The sequence below is a fragment of the Cupressus sempervirens genome, chromosome 3, assembly GCF_028749045.1.
Source record: "Cupressus sempervirens isolate cs-2001-9-10 chromosome 3, ASM2874904v1, whole genome shotgun sequence".
Taxonomy (NCBI): domain Eukaryota; kingdom Viridiplantae; phylum Streptophyta; class Pinopsida; order Cupressales; family Cupressaceae; genus Cupressus; species Cupressus sempervirens.
In genome coordinates this window covers 1,119,674,644-1,119,688,133 of record NC_143120.1, presented here as the reverse complement: position 1 = coordinate 1,119,688,133, position 13,490 = coordinate 1,119,674,644, and the positions used below count along the sequence as shown (strand labels likewise).

The window sequence follows — 13,490 nt, the reverse complement described above, 5'->3', positions numbered from 1 at the left end:
TTGAATCTGTTCGTAGCAGCCTTTTAAAAATTAGAATTCAGGCCTTTTGTTAGCCCTAAAAGAATATTGCAGGTCCCTTTGATAATAACATCCAGACTCCAAGATGACATCCCAGCCAAAGGAACAGCCTTTGATGCTTGTACAACCCCAAATCGCTGCCTTCTAGGAGAAATCGGCAGCCACAAACGACCAAAGTAATTCTCTATATTGCAGGCATGTTTTGATATGACACTCTCTATGAAATTCTTCACAATTTCAAACACAATCACCGGCAGCAAGCTTCTCCTTAGCCACAGAAAAATACAGTACAAGAAGAAAGCAATTGTATACCTCAGCACAATTGCAAGTGCAATCCTTAGAATGAAAACTCAGAATTGAATCTACAATACTTCAGCAAGGGCACAAAATTTTAGAACTTTAGAAGTTTCACAAAGACAACAAAAGAAAAATAATATTCAATCAGATGTCTTTCCCATCAAATGGCCTCATATTATAATCTTCAAAATGGCACAAGTTTCCCAAATGAACTTCACTTAAGAAGCTTCCTCCACGCAACATTAAAATATAATAAAGTGTCATTATAATATAATATAATTTATTAATTGCTTTGGGATTTATCATATTTTGTGTTTCCCTTTTCTCTTCTTATATTGCCCCTTAGTGCAATATAATTTATTAATAATAATATATTATTATTAATTAAATGATGATTAAACCATAGAGACTTGTCTCATGAGACACGAGACATGTCTCCTCTCATATTTATATGAGATTCAAATCTGCATTTGGAACGCACCAATTACATGGCAATGTTATTACATTTGTAGGAAAAACGATCAATGAAAATTAGCATGATATGGACAATAAGGTTAATTACAATGACGATTTTGCTGATGGCAAGAATAATTTTTATGTCTGTGTGTAAGTGTTGAAAGCAATTGAGAATTTTTGTTTTGATACCCAAATATCTTGTATGAATTCGGAGGAGCATATGCAACATCTCAAGGAGATATTGGGCATTGTAGTGAATGAGTCTCTTTATGCTAAGGAGTCTGATTTTGACTTCGAGATGACAAACAATTTCTCTTTGGGCCATATCATCAGTGCAGAGAGAGTAAGAGTGGACCTTGAGAAGATTAAGGCTATTGTTGAATGGCCTAGTCCTACAAATCTCACGAAACTTAAGGGATTCTTTGGTTTTTGCAGATTGTACAAGGTGTTTGTCAATGGCTTCTCTCAAACTATAGCCCCATTTATATATTTGACTATAAAGGGAGCCTTTGAATGGTTAGATTCAACACAAAGTGTAGCACTTTGACAAGGTAATGCCTACATGTCCAAATTTGGCAATACTTGATTTCACCAAACCTTTTGAGTTGGAGTGCAATGCTTCAAAAGAGGGCATAGAAGAAGTTTTTATTTAAGAGAAGCATCCATTTTCTTTTGAGAGAAGGAAGTTGAGAGGTGTGGAGAGGAGCTAGTTAGTGTATGAAAAAGAGATGTTGGTCATTATGCATGCCTTGGCCAAATCTAGACCATACCTAGTTGAGAGCAAGTTCATCATCAAAACATGTCACAACAATATCAATACTTCATGAACCAAAAGGATCTCAATGATGGCTAACAAAAGTGGGTTAGCAGATTGCAAGCATAAAATTGTGACATCATATATGTCAAGTGGAAGAAAAACATAGTTGTCGATGAACTTTTCTAGATGCCTCACATTTTCTCTTTGATGAATATTTTTGCTAATCGGAGAGAGTTAATAACAAAAAAAATGTCAAAGACTCATGGGTAGTGAGAGACTAAGAGTTATAAAGGTACACTTCATGATGATAGGTACACAACTATTAATGAGTTGATCAGGTACAAGGACAATCTATTTGGTGACTTTTTCACAGCTTAAGGTGAAAACAATGAGAACTTTCCATGATCCATGTATTCTTAGGTTTCTTCAAGACTTATAGACAAATCTAGGAGAGGTTTATGTGGAATGTGCTTATAAATGGAGTCCTTAAACATGTTAGAGTACCCCACTTGTTGAAAAAATAAAAAATGAGCACACATATCTGGTTGGTTTATTCAGCCCTTACCCATTCCTAATCAGAAATCAGAATGCATCTCTATGGACTTTATCAAAGGGTTACCCAAAGTGTAGGGAAGAGATTGTATCTATCCCATAGTTGACAGGTTGAAATGTTTTGCACACGTCTTTGCCATTTCAACAACATACAAAACTACCTAGGTTATTGATTTTTCCTTTAGGGAGAAATTTAGATTGTATGGCATGCCTAAAATCATTGAGTGATAGAGACAAGTTGGACCTAAGCATCTATCAGCAAGAGCTCTTCAAATTGAGTGGGACCGAGGTCACTCCTAGCACTAACAACCACCCATAGACAAATGGGTAGATAAAGATTGCCAACATATAGGCGGATGAATATCTTAGGAACTATATCTATGGAAGCAGAGGGCCTGGATCAAATTGCTACAACATGGTGAGTCTTGTTACAATACAACTTATCACATGTCTATTAGAATGTCATCCATTTATGGCTTTATATGGGTATGAGGATCCCAACTTCATGGATCTACTATCTTGGCATAGCATATTGCCTAAGAAAAAAGACTTGCTATAGGAGAGTCGTGACATCGTGACGTCACTGAAGGAGAAGTCACAATAGATGCATAATCACAAGTTGTATGTTGATTGGCATTGGATTTGAGTGCAATTTTGAGGTTGGAGACATGGTTTATTTGAGAATGTAGAAGTATAAGTAGTCTACTAACAACAAGAGTGGAGTATAGAAACCAAGGCCTAGATTCTTTGGTCTATTCAATGTATCTGAGCAAGTTGGAGAGGTTGCCTATAATGTCCTCATTTTTAGCAGGTTCCTGCAGTTGACCAGATCGGTTAACCATCGCGACCCTCGTGAGCTGACAGTGGGATTTGAGGGTCTCAGTTGTGTGGTTATAGGCTTTCCAGCAACCTATGGTGTGTTTTGGCTCTGCTTGAGAGACTTACTATTTATAGTAAGTCAATATGTTGGTTCCGATGAGATCAGTTGAGTTAGAGGAGTTGGGTGATGCTCTCAGTTTTCATTTCGGGCTTCCAGTTTGGGCTCCAAGAATCTTGGAGGGAGCGTCTATTTATAGTAGGTCACCACATCAAGTTCATTCATCATCAGGATCACTTTAGTGTTGTCAGATTTTGATTCTGATGCTTCTTCAATTGTTTTCGCAAGATGGGTGAATTATTATTATTATTTATCTAAATACACTAAGGTTGCTACTTTTGTTGGTGTTGTTGGTTGGTCACCTCAGTATCATAGCTCATTGGAACTAAGACGAAAAGTTTTAAATCATGGGAACAAGAAACAGTGGCCTTACATGTCAGAATATTAAGTTATGGTGGAAAAAGTCATTTTCGGAGCCAAAAAGCAATTAATAAATTAGATTATAATGGCACTTTATTATATTTTAATGTTGTGTAGGAAGCTCTTAAGTGAAGTTCATTTGGGAAAGTTTGTGTCATTTGGAGATTATAAATATGAGCCCATTCAATGAGTAAGGCATCTGATTGAATATTATTCTTTTCTTGTTGTCTTTGTGACAATTCTGAAGTTCTGAAATTTTATGCCCTTGCTAAAGTATAAGGGTTTGGGATTTGCAGCTGAAGTATTATAGATTCAATTCTGAGGATTGCACTTGCAATTGTGCTGAGGTATACGATTGCCTTTTTCTCCTACTGTATTAATTGTTGCTAAGGAGAAGTTTAATTTTTCTTGTTGTTGGAGATTGTTTTGGAATTTGTTAAGGCATTCATTGGAATTGTTATATCAAATTGTGTGCTGGTTAATTTGGAGTTGTTTGGGCACCATTTATATCTGTTTTCGGGCATTATTTTCTATCTGCACTTTGGGAGCAACATATCTGCAGTTGCATTTGTTTGTTGGAGAATTCTTTTGCTACTGCTAATCTTCATTTCAGAGAGTTTTCAAAGCATGCCTGCATATAAGTTCATGGACTGTAACTTCTAATTTTTCTAAGTATTGTTGATTTAGATAATAGGGGATATTTTATCAATTGGGTTGTTGATTATCGTGAAAATAAATTGGTATTAAAATCTGGAATTTTCAGTTGTATATTACCTATGTAATTTCCAGATATTTGAGTTCAAATTATTATTGCAATATTTTCTATTTTGTTGCTATATTGTTGTATCAAAAATTGCAAAACATCAAAAACAAAAAAAGGAATTAATTCTTCATCACAAATTGTTTGAGAGCTAACAAGCTCATTATAGTGGTATCAAAGCTTGCTTGCAAAGTGTTTGACGAAATGTCAAACAACTGAATTATAAAAGAATTTGGCATTTGTTGAAGTTATAACCGGTTGGAGTTATTACATTGCCTATGAATTTGACTTACTAGCAAGCAACAAAGTTCACAATGTGTTACATGTATCTAGGATCTAGAAGGTGCTCGATCATATTATGATTCCCTCATCTGAGTTGCCATTGATGGATGAGGAGACAAAGTTGATATTGGTTCCAAAGGCCATCACTAATACTAGAGGACAAACTCTTTGGAAGAGGATCATCAAAGAATTCTTGGTCAAATGAATAATCTTGCTAGTAGAGGATGAAATAGCAATTTTGCAAAGCGCATATTGTAGTGTCACCTTCTTAGACAGTGGAATTGGTGGACATGTAGCTTGTTAAAACTATCAATTTAGGGTTAGGGAACCTTTGAGGCAATTCATCTAAAAATTTGACAGCATCTGATGGTAGTTGAGCTCCCAATGGATTACACACAGAATGCCATTTTTTTCACATTGTTGGTGGGGTAAATTTTGATAGATAAATTAAATAACAAAGTTAAAGATTTATGTTGTTTTAATTTATTTACTGGAGAGCTATAGTGGGGCCACTTATCAAATAAAAGTGATTGGCTTTAAATATTGGGCCCTTTAATTTTAATGGTTCATTGGAAAATTAAAATAAGTGATTTTTATTAAATAAAGTATGAATGGAGAAAAGGGTCAAACCATTTGGGAAAAATATTAAAAAGGCATTTTTGGGATTCATTTGGATAAATTGAGTTTGGAAATTCAACACTGCTAGTTTTTAGGAGAGGATTGCTCTTCTTGGCTTGTGAGGAAGAAATCCCATCAACCAACATTCTCCACATTTCTGGTAGACACAATCTAGAGGATTCTTAATGTTTTCATTTAGGAAAGAAAGTGCGACTTATTTTAGATCAGTTTTCAGTTTTTGAGAGGTCCTGTAGTACATATTTGGTCAAGGAGGTCTGATTTTCAGAGGTTATCACTGTAGCACACATATCCTAGCTTGTCTGTACATTTTCTATAGTTGGTCGTACTCTCTATTGCTGACAGTACAACCTAGGGCTGGTCTTACTTGGTCTGGGATTGGTGTGGGAATTCTATAGGCTGATTGAGGTTTCAGTCTATGCTATCACATTTGCAGGACTTCATGGTGGATGCCTGGGGTTTTTATACTATTTTTCTGGTTACTGCCATTGTAGATGTTTTTTGTCACCAATCAAAAACTGGGTATGTTGGTTTTAGCTACGTAATCCAGATTCGTGATTGGAAATTAAATCTAGTATTTTTAGTTAAAAGCGATGCAATATTATCTTTTCATCTGCACTATTATTGTCATTGATTATATTGCCAAAACAATTCAAAAAACACATTTGAAAAAAGTACAAAGAGGGCTGCCTATGGCACAAATAGAATTAGGCTGCAAACACTTGTGGCCAATTTATTTAATTATTAATAAATACTATTTGTTTTATTTAATTTCAGTTTTAAAAATACTTTATATTTTATTAGTATTGATATTTAACAATAAGATTATTTAATCTTCCCCCTAAATTAAATATTAGGGAACCCAACTTTAAATAATATCAAAAAAAATTCCATTTCTTTGCCCTTTAACCCAGGGATCTGGGGATAGGCTCGAGGAGTTTTCCATGGCACCGTTTCTGAAAAAGGGACATGACATTGACATTGAAGAATCACAATAACAGGACCCAAGAGGGCTTACCATTTACTAGCAAGAGCACATTTGGACTGTGGCTAGGTAGTAGGCTACGTAAAATATCTAAGGTCACAAGTACGATTTGTAGTTCTGTGTCATAGGTAACGCCAGAATGTCCTTTATAGACACTCTATAGGATGACCATGATACTAAAAGCTGCCCATGTTAGTCATAGCCATTTGTCAGTTTTGCAGATATTTTAAAATTTGAGGAGTTGAGCTATAGTCTATAAGACCTAGAATTCTGACTTTCTTGTTGAGCATGTTACAAAGTTTTCAAAAAATGGTCTTCAGAACCACAGGTGTCAAAGATATTAAAAAAAATTAACAATTTCCCAGTCAGCCTTATGCATTAGATACTATATAACTTTATAAGCAAATATAATAGCTCATATATACCACTGTCAAAACAAAGTATGTCTTCTTTGGAGATTGTTTGAAAGAAATGTTATTTGGGAGATGAATTATGGAATATTTTTCAGTTTCCATTGCAAACGAGGTTCTAAAAAGGAGTATTTTAGAACCTATCTATAAACAAGTTTTCTTGATACTTACCATGTGTCGTTCAAACAAATTACTAAGATTTAGAGCCCGTGAGGTGGAAATAAGTTCAAACGCATTCATGAATACAGGCTTTGTCTCTTTTATCTCTGTGACAAGATGCTCCTGTACAGCCAATATAAAACATCAGACAAAAAGATGTTTCTCAAATTCATTTTTTTATTAAGAAAAATATTCACCCAAGACATATAGTTACCAACATCTTACCTCTGAGTCGCCAAAAACAACATCTATATCACCCAGGCCTATATCCTCATCTTCTTTGAATTTGGGTGGTTTATAACCTTTCTTGAACCATTCATTCTTTAGGATCTCTGATAGTGTAAATCGCTGCCAGCATGAGAAATATATAAGTAAATCAGTAAATTTAGATCACGTTTCAGGGAAGACAAGAAACAATGATTAAAGATTTATCAATGGCACATACGAGTACAATGTACATTGTTTTTGCTTACCGTCTTGGGATTTGGATCCAAAATTCTTGAAATCAATTTCTTTGCACTTGATGAAAACCATAGAGGATATCTAAAATCTGCTTTGCAAATCTACAATTCATTTTCATCATATGTCATTTGAGCTTTATTGTGTTTCAGTCTAAAGAAAGATAAAATAACTGTAGAAACTGCAAATAAGTGCAATATCAAGATGGTCTAGCATGCTAACTTTTTTATATAGTGCCGTAAGATTGGCTTCATCAAAAGGAAGGTAACCAGCCATCAAAACAAAGAGAATAACACCACATGACCACAAGTCTGCAGTTGCACCATCATAACCTTTATCATTGATGATCTGCATAAACATAAATATAGGCAAAGAGGTAACTTTTCTAATTTAGTGCCATATTAATGCCAAACTACAAAACAAATAAAAATTCACAGGTTCAATTCAATATTGAATGCATACTATAAAATATATTGATACCTCAGGTGCAACATAATTTGGGGTTCCACAAGTAGTGTGAAGCAATCCATCTTCCTATATTCAATCACCATAATGAGATCAATAACTAATTAATAGATGTTGGAAGAACTTGCATGTTTACCCTCGTGGGGTAACAAAGATTAATTGTGTACAAAAAGTAAAATACTCAACATGAAATGTAAAGAGAGATAATATATTCATTCATTGATCACCATACACAAATGTACTCCATACCAACATGTCTCAAATAAGGAAATGATACATACATATAGTGTCCAAGGAGTCGCGAGGCGAACTGTCACGACCGTGTAACTCCCTCGCATGGGCCAACCGTCTAACTACCCAATAACCCAACATCATCCCCCCCAAAAGAAAAGTCATCTCCTAATGACTCACAACTGACAAAATAGGAGACAACTATCTAAATACATCAAAAAAATAGAGACTAAGGGGTAGGTTGCGTCCTTGGAGTGTTCAGCATCTGATGCAACTCATAGACCTAATTTGTGCGGATGCACAAATCCTTCTGTGTCCTTGTGTTGACCTCCATAGCATCCTTCAGTAAAAGTGTTTCCTCCATGGCATGGGCTTCTTTCTGTGCATAAACTGCTTTAGCCTCTGCTAGCCCCATTTCAACTAGTTCCTTGTCCTATAAGAGCACAACTCACTTTGCCGCCCAAGCTACCTGTTGGCTAGCCAAGTGAGTGGCTAGCTCCTCCCGTGCCTTGACCTCCAGCTCTCGGGACCTCTCAACTACAACTTTGTCTGCCTCCACACGATGTTGAGCATAGTAGGCATCTTTATACGCCACTACTATCTCATGTGCGAGCCTCTCCATGGTGCTAGTGATTGGTCCCAATTCAAGTTTTGTAGCCCAGTTTGCCAGCATGTCTGGTGTCTCTACTACCTAGGTCACGTCCGCCTCGTCCTTCGCCTCAGAATTATTGCTTTCAAAAATAGTCTCATCACTTTCCGAAGTATCTTCTTGGCCATTGTCTGTCCGATGCTCAATTCCTACATCACCCTCTTTTGGCTAGCCATCGTGCAACCTATGTCTACGTGTCGCGAATAAAATACGAGGGGTTCTCCCTATGCCAACTTGCCTTTCAGCGGTACCTCAAATACATCAGCAGGAATTTGATGAAGTGCATCCTCTAAAAATAACCTAATGGTGTGGTGGGGCATGTGAAACGTGCGGTGCTACAAAATCATAAACTCCTCCATTCGATCGGCCAGTACAAATCCCCAATCATACACCACCCCATTCATGATTTCATTCATGAAAACAATTTACGGTAAGGCAATATCGAAAGCCCTTCATGCCCCTATTAGCCGGCTTTCACGACATCCATGATAGACCGCAAAGATCCTTCCTTGACAAAGTCATGTCTCAGCCCTCTACTCCTAGTGCCTTTTATGATATAATCAAATTCGTTAGCTATAAGTTCTTGACCCGCCAACTTAACCCAATATTATTTCTGGTCCTGTGGAAGTTTGTGATTTTTGGTTACCACCTTGTGGCCTACCTGTTCTGGAACACCAAGAACTCTGGTAAAATCACAGGCTCTGAACGAAACAGTCATAGGATGTTTTTTGTATTTGAATGAGATCGTCTTGCTATGCCTGTCATACGATTCAATAATGATTCTCAATACCTACTCAAACAGTCGGATGGAAAACACTGGCATTTGGATGGCCCAATGCACATGTGCACCGACCAATATCTACTTGATGAGGTCAGTATCTAGTGTCTCTTACACCATCGCCTACATTCACTGTTGTTCAAACCTCCAAACTGAATTTTATAATGGGAAATGTCTTCCTTGTGGGAAGTTTGTTGCACTTTTGGATGCACCTTTTGTTTCTTACTACTGGACGGGGCTCCTGGTCCTGCAACACAAACACCTAAGGCCAAGACTCTTGCATTTTTGTCCATATTAGAACAATCAACTTCCAATTGGTCCTTCCACTATCGCCTCTTTCCTATTGATTGCATATTGTAACTATTTCTTGTTTTCTCTTTATAGAAAATAGAAAATGGTTACAATCAGAGCATGTTTTCTTGCCTTTCGGATGCAAAGCCTACACTTCGTCAAAGGTCAGCACTTTGGTCACTACCCACAGTTCCCCATCCGTGTGGCCAATAGTGGTTCTTTCCTTCTCTATGGGAACCTTTGTGCTTGAGAATATCTTGTTTGAATCACTTGGGATCCATGGTTTTCGTTGTTTTCCCCACGACTGAATGACCTCTTCTTCACCGAAATGCCCGCATGTCTTGGCCTTTTCTTCTTCATTGCCCCGTGTCACCGTGGATGTGCCCTGTATTGTTTCACCGTGGGTTGTCTTTATTCACCGTGGGTGTGGGTGCCTTTTTGTGTTTCGTCTGCCACGGACTTGTTTTGTTTCATTCAGCATGGCCTTATCTTATTTTGTTCACTGCAGACTTTATGTTGGTTGTCATGGTTTTGGCTTCTAACGAATTTCCCGTGTTCTCCATCCTCGATTGCTACTTCTCCGTGGACACCTAATAACTTGTGTTACATGTCCCCAATGACATTCTTCTTCGGCTCTACTATGGGCTTTAGGTTTTCTCCCTCTCTTCCCCTCCTCAACGTTGTCGTGTCTTGTATTATTTTTTTGCTTTGTATTTCCTTCACGCAAGGATCGGTGCAATTATACCCGCGGCTAGAGAACATTCTGTGGGACCATGCCCACAAGGCCATGTCCATGGGACATGTCTGCGTCTCTTTTTTTTAAAATTTATTTATTTACTTTTATTATTTCTCATAGCTAATTGACTTTGTGGGTTGCTTTGAACTTCATGCAGTTGGTGATAGATTTGAGTTTGCAACCATTAACTAAATCTGCTATCTCACATCCATTGAGAGCCCACAGCTTGATCGCTCCATTGTCGCCAACTTCCTATACCTTGTAAGGTCCTAGCCATTTCACCTTGAACTTTCCTAGTTTGATCTCACTACACCCATTATACCATAGCACCAGCTATTCAGGCTGAAACCTTGTCAGCTTCAAATGTTTATCATGCCATGCTTTACGACGAGTTTGCACTTCCTCAATTGCCCATTGCGCCATTAGTCGTTGCTTGTCTAGCTTGTTTATGTTAGAATATATAGTCCACTGATCTAACTGAGAGGGGGGGTGAATCAGTTATCCAACCATTATCACAATTATTAACCTTAAACAAACTTAACCATATGAGTAATATAAACTAAAACCACAACAAGATACTCATACACAATAACACCAAATATGTTAATTAGGGAAACCCTTTATCAAAGGGAAAACCCCAATGCAGATGGTACCCACAAGATGATGTGCTAATATAAATGTTCCTTCTTAGAGGATGGACCTTGTTAGGAGTCTATGAATACATTCGGTACATATGAGTCCTTGTTAGGAGACTTTGAATCCCTATTAGAAGATTCCAATCCTGTTAAGAGTTGTGTCAACCCTATTAGGAATTGTGCCAACCCTATTAGGAGTTGTGGAAGACAATTGGACCCACTACCCAAACATCTTCGAGGGCAAGACCAATGAACACACTATCAAATGATCTTTGTATTATTCCTTGCAGAATAATAGAATTGTACTGTACTGTTCCTTCCTCTTTCTCTGTCCTGTCAATTGGACTTTTGCTCCTTCTGATCTTGTAACTAGATCACAAATGTCGCATCCAATAATCCCTTGGATCACTTACATGCATTTGGTAAGCACTTTGCTTCTTTTCGTACTTCGCACTTCTTGCACCAATGGATACCCTTTACAAACAAGGAAAACATCTTTCCTTTATACCATATCTTCATAATAATTCTTTGAGTCGGTCTTGAAGCTTTCCCAATTAATTATAATAAGATAATTAATTAATTACAATTACAATAGCACTGTCAGCTCATAGTCTATACAAAACTCCGCATGTGCGAAACTAGGGCTTGTGCACTTAATGACATCACCACCTGACTCCTCTATCACTACCTGACTATGCATCTTCTTATTGCATCTCAGATGTAATCTAGCAAACAAACATCAAGAACTGCTTTCCCAATACTCTATCTCTGAAGTGCTCTCTATAAATCAAGTACAACTTCCGTACATCTTCGACTCAGACTCTACGCACTCGACAACATCATCAGGACACTATACAGAACATGTCCATAACTGCTCATTACCAGAAAAACAAACCATTGTCCGAACCATTAACATCTTTGTCTACTACTCAGGTAGTCTTTACAGAAACCGTGCTAATTTGACATCAATAACAAACACAGTCATGAATGCAACATGTCAATGCTCTCCAATGCTTAGGATACTTCCCCCAATGTAGTATCATTAGCATTCATGCTAACAGTTTAGCCTATAAAATCTCTCCCTAAGATTTTCCATATCACCAAGTCTATTGTCAATTGCTATCCGGAGGCTTGGAACCATAAATTCTGTCGGCACGACCGCTTCTTGCCCGAACATGAGTTGGAATGGCGTTTTTCCTATTGTGACTTTGTAGGTTGCGCAGTAGGCCCAAAGTGTTGAAGGTGGCTTCTCTTCCCAATCGTCTTGCTTCACCCCACATGACTTATATATGACCGATACTAGAATTATTTTCATTGCTTCTGCCTGGTTGTTGGCTCTCGAATAGTACGGGCTCAATAGGGAGTGAAAAAATTTGAACTAGGTCGTGAGTAGTCAAATCACATGATTGACAAAGTGACCTCCCTTATGACTGGTCAACTGGATAGGGATGCCATAACACGTGATTATCTACTCAAATGAATTTCGATGTACTTATTGCCAAGTTGTTGGGCAATGCTCGTGCCTCCATCCACTTTGTGAGATACTCTTTTGCCACCATGATGTAGCGGCATCTGCAAGCTCAATTTGGCTTCAAGGATCTCACGAAATCTAAACCCCATTGTTCAAACAACTCCTATGCATGTGATGGATTGAGTGGCATAAAATCCCATTTCAAAGGTTTACCTATGCACTGACAAGTGTCGCAACTGACCACCCACTCTCTGGCATCATTGTATAGCGTAGGCCACCATAGCCCTGCCAGAAGTACATTCCTTGCTGTCATGTCCAGTGCCATATGCCCTCTTGACAGGCCTTCATGGGCTTCCCGAAGGATACTTTGTACTTCTTCCTCCATAATGCATCTTCTCAATACTTGGTCTGGCCCCATTTTATACAACAGACCATTGATCAGGGAAAACATTTTGCTCCTTAATGCCAACTTCCATCGTTCCCTTGGTGGCATCTCCATTGGGAATTGTGAAGTGGATAGATATTCGCCGATGCTTTTATAACATTCTGGAAGGATGGCTATATGAAATAAATGTGCATCTAGGAAGTCATCATTAACTCCTCGCAACTCCCTCAACCTGATCCAAGATAGTTGATTGGCTATAACATGGCTCTTCCTTGGTCTCACCAAGATGGTGAATGTAAATTCTTTGAATAGCAACCATCTGCTCACCCTCCCTTGGATGATGGGTTTGTTTGCCAAGTGCATCAACGCTTGGTGGTCTACGTAGAATTTGAAGGGCGTTGCCAACAAATAGTGTCTGAACTTTTGTATAGCATACACCATTCCTAGAGCCTCTCGCTCCGTCGTCTTGTAGTTCTTCTCCGCCTTTGACAACAATCTGTCAGTGTAATGTTCCCATTTTTAGCAGGTTCTTGCACTTGGCTTGGTCAATTTACCATCACGACCTTCGTAAGTTGACAGTGGAATTTGAGGGTCTCAGTTGTGAGGTTATAGACTTTTTCAGTAGCCTATGGTGTAATTTGGCTCCATTTGAGGGACTTACTATTTATAGTAAGTCAAATTGTTGGTTTCGATGAGCTCAGTTGAGTTAGAGGAGTTGTGTGATGCTCTCAGTTTTAATTTTGGGCTTCTAGTTTGGGCTCCAAGAATCTTGGAGGGAGTG

At 38.0% G+C, this 13,490-nt stretch overlaps 1 protein-coding gene across 1 annotated transcript in view; it reads right to left on the bottom strand.

Moving 5' to 3' along the window:
- Positions 1-13,490, bottom strand: part of LOC149570729 (CBL-interacting protein kinase 23-like) — a 161,953-nt gene that overhangs the window by 19,957 nt on the left and 128,506 nt on the right. The window contains exons 6-10 of the mRNA XM_089823257.1: positions 7,549-7,602; positions 7,291-7,416; positions 7,083-7,172; positions 6,835-6,957; positions 6,622-6,732 (exon numbers count right to left, since the gene is read on the bottom strand). Coding sequence (XP_089679383.1) covers positions 6,622-6,732; positions 6,835-6,957; positions 7,083-7,172; positions 7,291-7,416; positions 7,549-7,602 — 504 coding nt within the window. The remainder of the gene's footprint in view (positions 1-6,621; positions 6,733-6,834; positions 6,958-7,082; positions 7,173-7,290; positions 7,417-7,548; positions 7,603-13,490) is intronic.